We start from the raw sequence: 17,024 nt of genomic DNA, 5'->3' as shown, positions 1-17,024 counted from the left end.
CTGAGTCAGCAACCGCGCTTCCTCCCAGAAAGGGCAAAGAGGACAGAGGAGGGAGACTGGTTGACACTTTAACCAAGACCTGGAGCATTACAGGGGAAGGAGTGTTAGTAGGCTACTTAAAGGGAAGGGAGCGGGGAGTGGGTATGGGGAGATAGGGGCAATAACTTTTTTTTGTTACCATGACAACATGCCCCCAAATCCACAAGGTCAACCAAGCATTGCCACGAGTGCTTCAGCAAACCCTCCTCTTGCCACCATCCATCAGATTGGCCCAAGCCAGCCATCCGTCAACTCATCCATCCAGGCTAGTATAGCCGAGGCTTTGAGAAGGTGCACTTGGGAAGGCGTGGCTGGCCCAGTGGGGTAAAAGAGGGGCAGGAAAGAGAGGGCAAGGCCCAGCAACCACCTTTGGTCACCACATCCAAATTTCACCGTGAAAATGTCGCTCTCCCTATGGGGGTGCGGGTGAATAGTCTCCAGAGTCCCATTCCATCCTGGTTCCGACGGGTATTGATTCATCCACAAGAGCCTGGCGTCCAGTCGGCACCATGGTCACATGATGCTGATCCCCCCCCCACCCTCCCCCCCCCCCCCAAATCACCGATTCCTCCTGAAATGCCTGCTAATCAGTCTTCAGAGGCCTGCCATTGTTTTGATTTGTATCTGGAGCAGAACGGGATGTGATGGAATCAACAGAAGGCCGGGTGATATACACGCTCGCACTGCAAAGGCTTGGAAAGTGGTGTCAAGTTTGTAATCCCCTTTGGTTTCCATGGCAACAGAAATCCAAATGCAATTAAGTCAGCGGTTGTTTGGCAGTGTCTAATCGACTGGGTAAGGCAAGGCCAAGAAATAGAGAGTGCATGTTGTTTGCATCTGGAGATTAAAGAGCGTGCATACGCGCACATGCTCATGGTAACATGGCAATAAGGCAACCACATGTCTGTGCTCTTCACAAAGAGGTCCTTCCCCCGCTAACAGTCATGCCATGGTATCCTGTGGGCTCCTGCCGCTCAGACATGTCGCTTCATGTGAAGGGCCAGGTGATCCGATCGGGAGAAGCACCTGAGGAAGGAAAAAGCCAGTGGAATCAAAACACGTGCTCTACAGCAAGCTTCCCCCACACCCTCCTGACCCCCAGGCTCATCCACAGCCAGTGATGGCAACTTTCATCTCACTCAGGAGTTCATCCCAGAATTCCACCAATGGGAAGAGATGTCTGAAGACAGTGAATGGAGTATATTACTTGTGTACACCCGTCTCACTGGGGACGATCCACCTGTGTACACCCGTCTGACCGGGAATGATCCACCTGTGTACACCCATCTGACCGGGAATGATCCACCTGTGTACACCCATCTCACTAGGAATGATCCACCTGTGAACACCCGTCTGACCGGGAATGATCCACCTGTGTACACCCGTCTGACCGGGAATGATCCACCTGCGTACACCTGTCTGACTGGGAATGATCCACCTGTGTACACCCGTCTCACTGGGAATGATCCACCTGTGTACACCTGTCTGACCGGGAATGATCCACCTGTGTTCACCTGTCTGACTGGGAATGATCCACCTGTGTACACCCGTCTCACCGGGAATGATCCACCTGTGTTCACCTGTCTGACAGGGAATGATCCACCTGTGTACACCCGTCTCACTGGGAATGATCCACCTGTGTACACCCATCTGACCGGGAATGATCCACCTGTGTACACCCATCTCACTAGGAATGATCCACCTGTGTACACCCGTCTGACCGGGAATGATCCACCTGTGTACACCTGTCTGACCGGGAATGATCCACCTGTGTACACCCGTCTGACCGGGAATGATCCACCTGTGTACATCCGTCTCACTAGGAACGATCCACCTGTGTACACCCGTCTCACTGGGGACGATCCACCTGTGTACACCCGTCTGACCGGGAATGATCCACCTGTGAACACCCGTCTGACCGGGAATGATCCACCTGTGTACACCCGACTGACCGGGAATGATCCACCTGTGTACACCTGTCTCACTGGGAATGATCCACCTGTGTACACCCGTCTGACCGGGAATGATCCACCTGTGTACACCCGTCTGACCGGGAATGATCCACCTGTGTACACCCGTCTCACTAGGAATGATCCACCTGTGTACACCCATCTTACCGGGAATGATCCACCTGTGTTCACCCGTCTCGCTGGGAATGATCCACCTGTGTACACCCGTCTCACCGGGAATGATCCACCTGTGTACACCTGTCTCACTGGGAATGATCCACCTGTGTACACCCGTCTGACCAGGAATGATCCACCTGTGTATACCTGTCTGACTCGGAACGCTCCACATTGTTTTGGAGTTTCCAAGCACTAACAAACATTCAGTTTTGCGCATGAAGTTACTGGACCATTAAAGTAAAGCTTTAACATCATTTGTACACCTCTGCTCTCCATCTGCACTGAACTTCCAATATGACCTTGCAGTAATATACACAGCATCAGGGGGTAGAGAAGCTGGCAGAGGGGCAGAGAGGTAGAAGTGTATTGGGGTGAGCATTCATCCGTGAGGTGGGGACACAGAGAGATCTGGTCAGAGAGAGAGTGAGTGTGAGAGCGCGCGAGAGAGGGCGAGAGAGGGCATGCAAGACAGAGAGAGAGAGAGAGAGCGCGCGCGCGTTTGTGTGTTTGAGAGTGTGAGAGTGTGAGAGTGTGAGAGTGTGAGAGTGTGAGAGTGTGAGAGTGTGTGAGTGTGTGTGCGCGTGTGTGTGTGATGCAGGTATCAGGAGTGTGTTCCTGCTGTGCAGATGAGAGTTGGGGGAGGGGCATGGCAGTGAGTAGCACAGCGGATGGGAGGGAGGGAGGGGGGAAGACAGTGAAGGTAAGAACAAGGTTGTAAAGGAGTCTGGGGTCTTCAGAAGGGTGCATGATGGAAATTGAACCCCCAAGCACGCACACAGATGGGAGCCAGCAGCAGGCAGGGAGTGAAGGGGACATGGAAGATGGGCCGGCCGGCCTCACGTGCGGACAGGCATCCTGCAAGCACCACACCTCACCTGTCGCAGTGGTTGCATTTGAAGGGCTTGGCTCCCGTGTGCTTCCGATAGTGTCGGGTCAGCTCATCGCTGCGTGCAAACCTCCACTCACAGCCTTCCCAAGAGCACTTGTAGGGCTTCTCACCTGCAGAGGAGGCAGACCGGGACAGGGGTTTATTTGGGTGGGGGGAGGGGGAGAGCAGGGCACACATCTGCCATGGATCCAGGTGGCTGAACGCAGCATTGAGAGAGCATGGCACCGTACACAGTCCTGGGGGTGCAGCGCACTGCCCCTTATGCAGTCCCCACCATACCCTTCACCGCTCCAGAATACAGTCATGGGTCGATATCCCAGCGTCAGAATATGGCGGTAGAGTTACAGGGCACAGGAACAGGCCCTTGGCTCCACCATCTCCATGTGGTCATCTAAACAATCCTCCTCACCCACATTACTTCTACAACTCGATGATTCAGACACCTCAAGGGTTCCTGTCTCCACCAGCACCTCAAACAGTGTTCTCCCCCAACACCCTTTAGGTGTAAAATAAGCCTGTGCCCTCTCAACTTGTGCACTCCACCACGAGGCAAGTGGTCTTACCACATACCCTGAATGTGGCTTCGTACACCTCTGTCACGTTCCCCCTCAGATCTTCCTCCTTGCAAAGCAGGCCGAGCCTGCCCAGGCTCTCCTTGTAACAGAAACACTACACCCCAGGCAGCAATCTCAGCTGCAACAACAAAAATACACAGGTGCTGTCTCACCAATTGTATGTAACAGTGTGACAAGTGCACTCCCACTGTAACACCGCAACCCCTAAACTGACTGTACGTGGCACAAGAGAGCGCAGTGCCAGGTCTGCTGTACACACCACCGGAGCGCAGACCCAGGTCGACCGTACACACCACCAGAGCGCAGACCCAGGTCGACCATACACACCACCGGAGCGCAGACCCAGGTCGACCGTACACACCACCGGAGTGCAGACCCAGGTCGACCATACACACCTCCGGAGCGCAGACCCAGGTCGACCATACACACCACCGGAGCGCAGACCCAGGTCGACCGTACACAGCACCCGAGCGCAGACCCAGGTCGACCGTACACACCACCGGAGCGCAGACCCAGGTCGACCGTACACACCACCGGAGCGCAGACCCAGGTCGACCGTACACAGCACCCGAGCGCAGACCCAGGTCGACCGTACACACCTCCGGAGTGCAGACCCAGGTCGACAGTACACACCACCAGAGTGCAGACCCAGGTCGACCGTACACACCTCCGGAGTGCAGACCCAGGTCGACCGTACACACCTCCGGAGTGCAGACCCAGGTCGACCGTACACACCACCGGAGTGCAGACCCAGGTCGACCGTACACACCACCAGAGCGCAGACCCAGGTCGACCGTACACAGCACCCGAGCGCAGACCCAGGTCGACCGTACACACCACCAGAGCGCAGACCCAGGTCAACCGTACACACCACCAGAGCGCAGACCCAGGTCGACCGTACACAACACCCGAGTGCAGACCCAGGTCGACCGTACACAGCACCCGAGCGCAGACCCAGGTCGACCGTACACAGCACCAGAGCGCAGACCCAGGTCGACAGTACACAGCACCCGAGCGCAGACCCAGGTCGACCGTACACACCACCGGAGTGCAGACCCAGGTCGACAGTACACAGCACCCGAGTGCAGATCCAGGTCGACCGTACACACCTCCGGAGCGCAGACCCAGGTCGACCGTACACACCACCGGAGCGCAGACCCAGGTCGACCGTACACACCACCGGAGCGCAGACCCAGGTCGACCGTACACACCTCCGGAGCGCAGACCCAGGTCGACCGTACACAGCACCGGAGTGCAGACCCAGGTCGACCATACACACCACCAGAGCGCAGACCCAGGTCGACCGTACACACCTCCGGAGCGCAGACCCAGGTCGACCGTACACAGCACCCGAGTGCAGACCCAGGTCGACCGTACACACCTCCGGAGTGCAGACCCAGGTCGACCGTACACACCACCAGAGCGCAGACCCAGGTCGATCATACACACCACCGGAGCGCAGACCCAGGTCGACCGTACACACCACCGGAGTGCAGACCCAGGTCGACCATACACACCTCCGGAGCGCAGACCCAGGTCGACCATACACACCACCGGAGCGCAGACCCAGGTCGACCGTACACAGCACCCGAGCGCAGACCCAGGTCGACCGTACACACCACCGGAGCGCAGACCCAGGTCGACCGTACACACCACCGGAGCGCAGACCCAGGTCGACCGTACACAGCACCCGAGCGCAGACCCAGGTCGACCGTACACACCTCCGGAGTGCAGACCCAGGTCGACAGTACACACCACCAGAGTGCAGACCCAGGTCGACCGTACACACCTCCGGAGTGCAGACCCAGGTCGACCGTACACACCTCCGGAGTGCAGACCCAGGTCGACCGTACACACCACCGGAGTGCAGACCCAGGTCGACCGTACACACCACCAGAGCGCAGACCCAGGTCGACCGTACACAGCACCCGAGCGCAGACCCAGGTCGACCGTACACACCACCAGAGCGCAGACCCAGGTCAACCGTACACACCACCAGAGCGCAGACCCAGGTCGACCGTACACAACACCCGAGTGCAGACCCAGGTCGACCGTACACAGCACCCGAGCGCAGACCCAGGTCGACCGTACACAGCACCAGAGCGCAGACCCAGGTCGACAGTACACAGCACCCGAGCGCAGACCCAGGTCGACCGTACACACCACCGGAGTGCAGACCCAGGTCGACAGTACACAGCACCCGAGTGCAGATCCAGGTCGACCGTACACACCTCCGGAGCGCAGACCCAGGTCGACCGTACACACCACCGGAGCGCAGACCCAGGTCGACCGTACACACCACCGGAGCGCAGACCCAGGTCGACCGTACACACCACCGGAGCGCAGACCCAGGTCGACCGTACACACCTCCGGAGCGCAGACCCAGGTCGACCGTACACAGCACCGGAGTGCAGACCCAGGTCGACCATACACACCACCAGAGCGCAGACCCAGGTCGACCGTACACACCTCCGGAGCGCAGACCCAGGTCGACCGTACACAGCACCAGAGCGCAGACCCAGGTCGACCATACACACCTCCGGAGCGCAGACCCAGGTCGACCGTACACAGCACCGGAGTGCAGACCCAGGTCGACCGTACACACCACCAGAGCGCAGACCCAGGTCGACCGTACACACCTCCGGAGTGCAGACCCAGGTCGACCATACACAACACCCGAGTGCAGACCCAGGTCGACCGTACACACCACCAGAGTGCAGACCCAGGTCGACCGTACACACCACCGGAGCGCAGACCCAGGTCGACCGTACACACCACCAGAGCGCAGACCCAGGTCGACCGTACACAGCACCCGAGTGCAGACCCAGGTCGACAGTACACACCACCGGAGCACAGACCCAGGTCGACCGTACACACCACCAGAGCGCAGACCCAGGTCGACCGTACACACCACCAGAGCGCAGACCCAGGTCGACCGTACACAGCACCCGAGTGCAGACCCAGGTCGACCGTACACAACACCGGAGCGCAGACCCAGTTCGACCATACACACCACCGGAGTGCAGACCCAGGTCGACCATACACACCACCAGAGTGCAGACCCAGGTCGACCATACACACCACCAGAGCGCAGACCCAGGTCGACCGTACACAGCACCCGAGCGCAGACCCAGGTCGACCGTACACACCACCGGAGCGCAGACCCAGGTCGACCGTACACAACACCGGAGCGCAGACCCAGGTCGACCGTACACACCACCAGAGTGCAGACCCAGGTCGACCATACACACCACCAGAGCGCAGACCCAGGTCGACCGTACACACCACCCGAGTGCAGACCCAGGTCGACCATACACACCACCGGAGCGCAGACCCAGGTCGACCGTACACACCACCGGAGTGCAGACCCAGGTCGACAGTACACACCTCCAGAGTGCAGACCCAGGTCGACCGTACACAGCACCCGAGCGCAGACCCAGGTCGACCGTACACAACACCCGAGCGCAGACCCAGGTCGACCGTACACACCACCGGAGTGCAGACCCAGGTCGACCGTACACACCACCAGAGTGCAGACCCAGGTCGACCGTACACACCACCGGAGTGCAGACCCAGGTCGACCGTACACACCACCCGAGCGCAGACCCAGGTCGACCGTACACACCACCAGAATGCAGACCCAGGTCGACCGTACACACCACCGGAGCGCAGACCCAGGTCGACCATACACACCACCGGAGCGCAGACCCAGGTCGACCGTACACACCACCGGAGTGCAGACCCAGGTCGACCGTACACACCACCAGAATGCAGACCCAGGTCGACCGTACACACCACCAGAGCGCAGACCCAGGTCGACCGTACACAGCACCCGAGCGCAGACCCAGGTCGACCGTACACAACACCCGAGCGCAGACCCAGGTCGACCGTACACAACACCCGAGCGCAGACCCAGGTCGACCGTACACACCACCAGAGTGCAGACCCAGGTCGACCATACACAGCACCCGAGCGCAGACCCAGGTCGACCGTACACACCACCGGAGTGCAGACCCAGGTCGACCATACACACCACCAGAGCGCAGACCCAGGTCGACCGTACACACCACCAGAGTGCAGACCCAGGTCGACCGTACACACCACCAGAGTGCAGACCCAGGTCGACCGTACACACCACCCGAGCGCAGACCCAGGTCGACCGTACACACCACCGGAGTGCATTGCTTAACAAATGGAGCATAGTACTGGGCGTACAGTGCACCGCACCAAAGTGCAATATCAAGTGTACAGTACACTGTACCAGAATGCAGACCTTGGCTTGTACTGCAGTTGAACAGAGTCTAAACTGAAGCAGAATACAGTCCCAGGTCTACAATACTGTGCTCTAGAACAGAGTGCAAGTGCTACAATGCATTGTACTAGAATACAGACCTAGCGCTGCAGTGCACTGTACGAGAATACAGGTCTGGGCCTAAAGCAGGCAGCATTGGCATTTAGACTCTTGCATCATGGAAGCAGCATCTTCTGCCTAACAAGCATGCCTGACGGAGCTAATCTCATTTCCCTGCATTTGGCCCGCGTACCTTTCGTAACCATACACCTATCCAAATGCCTTTTAATCATTGCATTTGTTCCCGCCTCTCCTCCTTCTTCTGCTAACTCGCTGCATAAACCCACCACCCACTTGTGGTAACATCCCAACGGAAGTTACACTTGATCTGCCAGATTTCACAACACTTTCCCAGCTTTCCTTCCTGTGGAACGCATTCCAGCGTTTCAAATCTCAAAGGAAATTTGCTATCAAAGCACGTACAGTATATGCCACCATATACTACCTCCAGATTCATTTCCTTGCAGGAATTCACAGGAAAATAAAGAAATAAGTAGAGTTTATGAAAAAAATAACAAAAACTGACAAACATCCAATGTGCAAAAGAAGAAAAATCATCCAAATAATAAAAAAAGTATATAAAAAATACTGAGTTGCAGTCCTTTGACAGTGAATCCATAGGTTGCGGAGTCAATTCAGTGTTGAGGAGAGTGAAGTTATCCACGCTGGTTCAGGAGCCTGATATGAAGGGTAATAACTGTTCCTGAACCTGGGAGCATGGAACCCAAGGTTCCTGCATCTCCTTCCCGATGGCAGCAGTGCTGAGAATAGAAGATGGCCTGGCTCCAACTGGAGACTGGGACAAGCATTATTTCCCTGTCACGTGAGCCTGCACTGACTCCCAGGGGTGGCTCCTAGCTTTCTGGGCAAGCATCAGAAGCCCCACTGATGCCAGTGCAGGGCCCAGGAATTTAAACACCCTCTTGTTACTGACTGAGCGGAAAAGAGATAGAGTTCACAAGTCTGAGTCACAGGACAGCTCTGTAGGAGGTCCTCAGGCCTACGTCCTGGGACCAGTCATCCTCAGCTGCCTCACTGATGGCGAATGCAGTGTTCAGGCCTGTTCACAGCTCATTAACAAATGAAGCAGTTCCATGCAGCGAGACAGAGACAACACTCGGGCTCAGGCACCACAAGTGCCAGGCAGGGATTAGTCACGTGCATTCAATATTCGATGCATTGCCATTTTGTTATCAACATCCTGAGGTAATTCAGCACATCCCTGAGCACACACCAACTTTTAAAGATGCATTAAAGAAAGCGTCCATCACGGCTTGGTATGACAACTACTTCATTCAAGACCATGCAAAGCTGGGGAGAGCTCCACAAAGCAACACAGCCCACCTTGAAAACTAGCCTCCCCTCCAGCAACTCTGTGGAATTCGTTGCCACCGGCGGCTGTGGAGGTTATGAAATTGGGTATACTGAAGGCAGAGATTGATGGGTGCTCGATTAGTCTGGGCGTGAAGGGATTCAGGGAGAAGGCAGGAGATCAGGACTGAGGGGGAAATGGATCAGCCAAGTTGAAACGATGGAGCAGACTCAATGGGCTAAACGGCCTAATTCTGTTCCTATACCTTATGGACTCCAATGTTGCCAGCTGCCTGGGAAAACAGCAAGCATAACGAAGAACCTCTCCCATTCCAGTCATTCCCACTTCTTAGCCCCTTCCGTCATGCAGCACAAAGCCCGAGAGCTCCGGCCACCAGACCCAAGCTACACTTCCATCTTGTGCTGTGAGACTCTGGAATGGACCGCTCATACTCTAAAGGATGAACTCTTGCTCTCCAATCTACCTCGTCATATCTCTTGCATTCTAGTTTTCTTCAGTGTTCTGTACTCGTGCACAGTCTCCGTCTGCATGGCATTCAAACAAAAGCTTTTCGCTGCGTTGCAGAACATACATATTAATTTATTATTGTCAGATACTGAGGAACGGTGTGGCGGGGTGGTGCTCCTTCCCTCCACTAGGCTGTGGGTCACCCTTGGGCAAGGTGTGGCACCTGCTTAGCCCCCCCAATCTGGGTCACATGAAGCCATGGGAGAAGGTGGTAGATGGTTGTATGAGTAGCTGGTGCCAATCACAAGTCCTGGTTATGCGACCACTGACAGCAGGCAGCCAATCTCTAAAGAGTATTGATAATGGCTGGGGTCACCCACCTCGTAAAGCTACTTCCCAGAACCAGGCAAAGGCAACCACTTCTGGAGAAAAACTTGACAAGTATAATCATGGACATGGGACTAGGCAGAAAAATGGTTAGGCACAGCCAAGAAGAGCCAAAAGGCCTGTTTCTGTGCTGTAATGTTCTATGGTTCTATGTCACAGACACAGCATGTAATGAAGATGACTGAGGTGCAGTGTAAAAGCTCTTTTATATCGTTTGTACAGATCAATTCATTACAACTGTGCACTGAGGTAGTATATGCAGTGAAGATACAGACTATAAGGAGCAAGGTCATAGCAAGGTAGATTTTAAGGTCAGGAATCCATTTTATCATACTTGGAAACCATTCAATCATCTTATAACAGCAGGGTAAAGCTGTCCTTGAGCCTGATGGTATGCACTTTCAGGGTGTGTATCTGTTGCCCAGTGGGAGAGGGAGACAGCACGAGGTGGAGGAGGGGGGCAGAGAGGGGGAGGCAGGCACAGAGACAGACAGCTGGTGTGTGGAAATTCCAGTAGCAGCTACAGAGGGAGAAAGATGGGAGAAAAGGATCAAGCCGGCAGAGGCAGAGACAGAAGGAAGGAAAGGGGCAGACTCGTCACCCCACAGCCCAACTCAAGTGAATGTCTCCCGAAGCCTAGCGATGACACCGGGCGTTCGTTGGGTCAGCGTCCACGGCCGTCAGTCAGCATGGAGGGGCACCAGACTGAGCACCGATTTAATAGAGGGGCTTTGCAACCACCCACACCCCCCACGGACGAGGCAGGCTGAAGCAGGTCCCAACACACAGCCGGCGTGGCAGCCTAGCCAATTACTGCAGCGTGCATGGTGCTGATGCAGTTGCCTAGCAACGCCCGTCTGCCCACCCTCCCCACCCGCCGGCTGCTGCTCGCACTAATTAACGGCCTGCTTCTCACTGCATTGCTTCAAGCTCCTGTCATCAGACAATTCCCTGCGGATCGGGGCGGAGTGAGGAAAAATGGGTTTTCTGTGCCGCACTGTAATTTGGTTTACAGCATTTAAACTTGCGCCGGAAATTGGGGAACGGAGCCAGGGAGCAAAATTGTTCCTCGGGCTCTTGCAGCCTTTGAAAAATAAATGAATCCAAAAACCATTAGATAAGAGGGTGTCAGATGTCACGCTTCTTGGAAAGGAACACCCTTCGAGCAAACATCTAATCATTGTGCTGAAGGCAAGTGAACAACAGGACTGACACAAACCCGGCCAGGGCTCTGAGGAAAAGATTGTTCATTGCAGAGAGCTCCTCTTCCCCTCTTTCTGCCTGTGTGGTCTTCATCTAGTCCCAACCATAGCAAAGGTCAGTGATCTATTCCAGGGAATATTGATCAGGGTATGGATATTAGCAAGGAATATTGATCAGGGGGATGGATATTAGCAGGGAATATTGATCAGGGGGATGGATATTAGCAGGGAATATTGATCAGGGGGATGGATATTAGCAGGGAAAACATCCCCGCTCCACTTTTGCGTGGGATATTTTGTCTCTACCAAAAACTAGACCCCTACTGAATTCACCTGAAGCAGGCTACCTCTATTAATCCCGCACCAGTGCGTTAAAGGTTAAACATTTGGCATTTGGTCCGACAAAGTGATTAAACCTTCGCCCCCCTGATTTTCCAAACAATCGATCTAACCGAGATTGGTCACCATTTCCCCTTGCCATTTCCCATCCCCTTATCTCCGTTCCCACCCATCGCCTCCCTCTGGTGCTCCTCCCCCTTTTTCTTTCATCTGTGGCCTTCTGTCTCTTTCACCAATCAACTTCCCAGCTCTTTACTCATCCCTCCCCTTCCAAGTATCACCTATCACCTGGAGTTTCTCTCTCTCCTCCCCCACCTTTTAAATCTACCCCTCAGCATTTTTTCCTCCAGTCCTGCCAAAGGGTCTCTGCCCAAAACATCTACTGTACTCTTTTCCATAGGTGCTGCTGGCCTGTTGAGTTCCTCCAGCACTTTGTGTGTGTGTGGTGCTTGGATTTCCAGCATCTTGTCTGAGATGGTAATGTATGGCCACAGTCCAAGCTCCAATGATTTTCTCTGTAGTCCCACTACGACTGAAGAGCTCCCAATAAAGACGCCACACACTGGGAGCGGTGTGACAGGTCGGGCAGCAAGGTGGCACAGCTGGTGGAGGAGGACCTGTCTCACAACCTCATTTGGGCTTCCTTTGAAGAGGTGTAGATGCTGGATGAGGGCAGGGCAGTCTGCATGGGTTCTGGTGCAGGACCCTCACAGTAGCCCGGTCTGACTGGAGGCCCGTGACCAGTGGCCTTCTGCAAGGAAAAATGCTGGAACCTCTGTTGTTTGTGATATAGAGATACAGATTATATATATATATAAATAATAATGATCTGGATATAAAATAAATACTGTCTAATTAGTGAGTTTGCAGTCAACGACAAAAAAGTTTGGGAGACATACAGATGATTAGGAAGTTCGCTAAATGATGCAGCAGGATATAATGCAGCTGGAAATATTGGCAGACAGAATTTTAACCTGGAGAAGTGTGAGGTGTGGCATTTCAGAAGGTCAAATGCAAGGGGAAATGCACCTTTAGGTACAGAGGGACCCATGTCCAGAGCTCCCAAAAAGTGGCAACACAAGGACCAGCACAGATGGAGGCATACGGCAGTGATGGCTTTATCACTCAGGGCAGTGAGTGTAAAAGCCAGGAAGTCATGGTGCAGCTGTATTAAACTTTAGTCAGGCCACATCTGGAGTACTGTGTACATTGCTGATCACCATTCTACTGCAACACTATGCAGGCTTTGGAAAGGGGGCAGAAGAGGTTCAACAGGATGTTGCCTGGATTAGAGAGCATTAGCTATGAGCAGAGGTTGGACAGAAATATCGTCTGCTTATTCTCTTTCATAGATGTTGCCCGAGCTGATTCCTCTGGCACTTTGTGTGTGACAGGATTAGCCCAATCAGCATTGTGGAATGCCCTTTTCCTACACTGTACTGTTCTATGTTCTCACGGTTCAGTGATCTGCTTCAATCTTGACTGCAGTGCAGAGTTTGTACAATCGTCCCTGTCGATGCAAGGGGTTCCTCTCACATCCGTGTAGATGAATGGTAGAAAATGGGAGAAGCTGATGGGAACACAGGGAGAAATTAACTGGAAGAGGGTCGGAGCAGTAGACATGGAAGTTGGTGGAGAGCTTGAGAGCTAAAGGCCCTGTTTTGATGGGATATCGCTCCTCGTCTCTGCCTGTGCTGTGAATTCCACAACACTGGTCAGTAATACCAGGAGGAGCCACCCACATCTCCCAGACCACCAACAATCCACTGATCATCTGAAACCTCTGCAAGGTGCAAATGTGAGAAAGCTTGCAGGACAAAGTCATCTTTACCAGAGTACAGGGATCGCTAGATATCGGGACACTAAAGGAATGAAGTGAATTGAAAGAAAATGGTGTTGAAGTAAACAATCACCCACGATCGCACTAAGTGTGACAACTTCCCAAGAGGGATGGATGGGGGTTTGCTCTAAAATGTAAATCTGAGACAATGGCATCAGAATGAAAGTTTATATATCCTTCAGGATGAGAGAATCAAGAGGATCCTGACTGGCTGCATCACTGCCTGGTGTGGGAGCTGTACTCCCTCAATCGCAGGATTCTGCAGAGAGTGGTGCGGACAGCCCAGCACATCTGTAGTTATGAACTTCCCATGATTCAGGATATTTACAAGGACAGGTGTATAAAAAGGGCCCGTAGGATCATTGAGGACCCGAGTCACCCCAACTACAAACTGTTCCAGCTGCTACCATCCAGGAAATAGTACCACAGCGTAAAAGTCAGGACCAACAGGCTCCAGGACAGCCTCTTCCACCAGGCCATCAGACTGATTAATTCATGCTGACACAACTGTATTTCTATGTTATATTGACTAGCTTGTTGTATGTAATATTTATTATAAATGACTATAATTGCATATTTAGACATAGACGTAACAAAGATTTTTACTCCTCGTGTATATGAAGTAATAAAGTCAAGTCAAAGCCAAGTTCTCAGATGTTCTGCACACTTGCTAATCTCTCCTCCTACCAAAGGCAGAGCCGATTCTGAGACACAAACCAGGACAAAGTCTGCTGCCAGAAGATCACAAACTCAGTCTCAGGAGCATGTCGGTCTGCTCAGAAGTTGCTGGTCTTCCAGCAGAGCCACATGCACCTCAGGGAATTCTGCCGACTGGCAGCAGGAGTACACGTCGAAGGATGCACAGAAGCCCCGGTGTAGCCGGCACAAAAGGCTCTGCAGGCAAGGACCACAATCTAAATTCCTGCTGCTACTGGACTCCTGAGGGGCAGGGTGTCGTGCAACATCCTCTCAAACACTTCATGGGAGCAGTGTGCTTGAGGAGGAAACTGGAGGGGACTTGGCACGTTCTAAGAGAATGTGCTGAAATGCCATGAAAGGGCACTGACTGAGGTGCAATGTTCCTTCTAGGGTGTGTGAGCGCTACTAGCACTCAAAGGAATTTAAACGTGCATAGGAGTTTGTCAACCGCTACTCGTTAAGTATATTTCATGATCGCACACAATCACATTTCCTTTTCCAGTTTCTGATGCAGACGGTGTTGACAACGTGAAGTTTGTGATAATTTGTCTGCAGATTTTAGAACTGGCTTATTTAGACTGTTTTTATTGAAGAAATTGTTCAGTGCACACATGTTGTCATCGGGCAAAAATTGCACAGCACAAGATTCTTGTGCACACTGGCCATTACAAGTTAAAGGGAGCATTGCTGCGGTGTATGGGGCAATGTGGAGGCAGTCATTGGTATCTATATTCCTGCCAGCGCATGTCCCGATTTGGATGCCCTACCTGTGTGCGTCCTCTGGTGGGCCTTCAAGTGAGAGCTCTTGGTGTAAACTTTCCGACAGTCGTTAAACTGGCAGCGGTGAACCCTCTTCTTGTTGTCGCCGGACACCTCCAGGTCACCCTGTCCACTCTTGGCCAAGGCCTTGACCAGGCCGAGGCCCGCCTTCCGCGGGACCACCTTCACCACCGGGGCGTCATCGGCGCCGGCCGTGGGGTGAGGTGGCTTGGTCAGGTGCCTGCCCAGCTCGGGCGAGGAGGGGGGCGTCAGTGACGTCACGGCGTTGAGCTGGGCCGGGTTGACCAGCGCCGGCGACTCAGTGAGCAGCTCCACGGTTGTCTGCAGGGCGAAGGGCGCCTCCGGTGGGAGCTTGTGCGGAGAGGTGGGGGTGGAAGGCAGGTGACTTTTGTCCAATTGCTTCCTCAGCACGAGGGGTTGGAGAGAGTCCGGTAGGTCCCCCTCGCCACTGACCGCAGAGGTAGCGCTTAGCACGCACTCCAGCAAGGGGTCCGAAAGCTTCTTGGGTTCCGTCTGGAGGTACCGCTCCAACTCCAGGCATGTCTGTGGGGCAAAGAAGCATAAACAGACGCATGAGACTCACATGACAGTCGAGTGGTAACCTAGACGAGCATCTAAATCGCAAAGGTGCTGCTAAATGGGAATCCTCACCGGATGCATCATGGTTTCTATGGCAACTGCCCTGGCCGGGACGGCAGGAAAATGCAGAGTTGTGGACATGGCTCAGTACATCAGGGAAACTAGCCTTCCCTCCGTGGCAACGCACACAAAATGCTGTAGGGACTCAGCAGGTCAGGCAGCATCTAAAGAGGGAAAGGAACAGTCTACATTTCGGCTCAAGACCTGCTGAGTTCCTCCAGCATTTGTGTGTGTGTTGTTCCAAGACTTACAGCATCTACAGAATCCCACATCTCTCCTCTCCGTGGACTCTGTCTACACTTCTCGCTGCCTCGGTAGCGCAGCCAGCATGATCAAAGAGCCCGCCCACCCCATCCTCTCTTCTCCCCTCTACCAGGCAGAAGATACAACAGCCTGAAAGCACGTATCAACAGGTTCAAGGACAGCTTCCATCCCACTGTTACAAAGCTGCTAAGCAGACCTCCCACACAATGAGAAGAACTTTTGACCTGACAATCCCACCTTGCCGTGGTTTTCCACCTTATTACCTGCCTGCGTTGCATTCTGTGACTGTAGCACTTAATTCTGCTTTTCGCTTGCACTACCTGGATGTGTTGAAATAATCTGTATGAACGGCAATGCAACATTAAGTTTTTCGCTGTGCCTCTGTACATGTGACAACAATAAACCAACTTGCCAAATTTAGAATCAAGCAAACACCGCGTGTTGGAAACACAGAACAAAAACAGCAAATGCTGGAAACATTAAGTAGATTAGGCATCAGCACTGGGGAAAGAAACAGTCGATTTCAGTTCTACGACCTTGCGTCCGAACAGACAAAGAGAGAGATGCATGTGGATTTCCAGTAGCAGATGTTGTGAATGTCCACCATAGCATAAATTGCCATGGCTCAATAAGGCAGTTATCAACATATTGAGTTGACAAAGGTTCTTTGAACTGAAACATTAACCCTCTTTCTCCTCTCACAGATGCTGCCTGACCTGCTGAGTATTTTCAAGACATCTTTAAATTTTTCAACCCACTAAGCTTCTGGGACCTTGTAATACATTCGAACTGGTAAGGCTGTGGTACCTGTCCGACAAGCCACACCGACAAAGGAAAGATAGAACTGACCCAATGTGATACGAAAATGAGAAGTGTTGGGGGTGGGTCAGGCAGCATCTGAGGAGAGAGGAACAGGTAACATCTCAGATGAGGGACCTTTGTCAGACCTGGGGAAGAATGAATAGGATTGGTAGACTCAATTGGGCTGAAGGGCTCATTTCTGTGCTGTGATGTCTTAGGCATTTCTAACTCTGCTTCTTTTCAGAAACGCAACTGGCGGAAGGAACACCTCACTGCTCATCCCATCTGCTGACGCACACAGGACTTGCACTCC

The 17,024-nt window shown here is 53.5% G+C and overlaps 1 protein-coding gene across 2 annotated transcripts in view; it reads right to left on the bottom strand.

The window, feature by feature from the left end:
* Positions 1-604: 604 nt before the first annotated feature.
* The window catches only part of LOC132392851 (Krueppel-like factor 7), a 69,068-nt gene continuing 52,648 nt past the window's right edge, over positions 605-17,024 (bottom strand). For both annotated transcript variants that reach the window (XM_059967340.1, XM_059967341.1), the window contains exons 2-4: positions 14,995-15,550; positions 3,041-3,164; positions 605-1,065 (exon numbers count right to left, since the gene is read on the bottom strand). In XM_059967340.1, coding sequence (XP_059823323.1) covers positions 1,014-1,065; positions 3,041-3,164; positions 14,995-15,550 — 732 coding nt within the window. In that variant the 3' untranslated portion in view covers positions 605-1,013. The remainder of the gene's footprint in view (positions 1,066-3,040; positions 3,165-14,994; positions 15,551-17,024) is intronic.

The sequence above is a fragment of the Hypanus sabinus genome, chromosome 4 (assembly GCF_030144855.1).
Source record: "Hypanus sabinus isolate sHypSab1 chromosome 4, sHypSab1.hap1, whole genome shotgun sequence".
NCBI classification, from domain to species: domain Eukaryota; kingdom Metazoa; phylum Chordata; class Chondrichthyes; order Myliobatiformes; family Dasyatidae; genus Hypanus; species Hypanus sabinus.
This window is presented reverse-complemented; position numbering and strand designations above follow the sequence as displayed.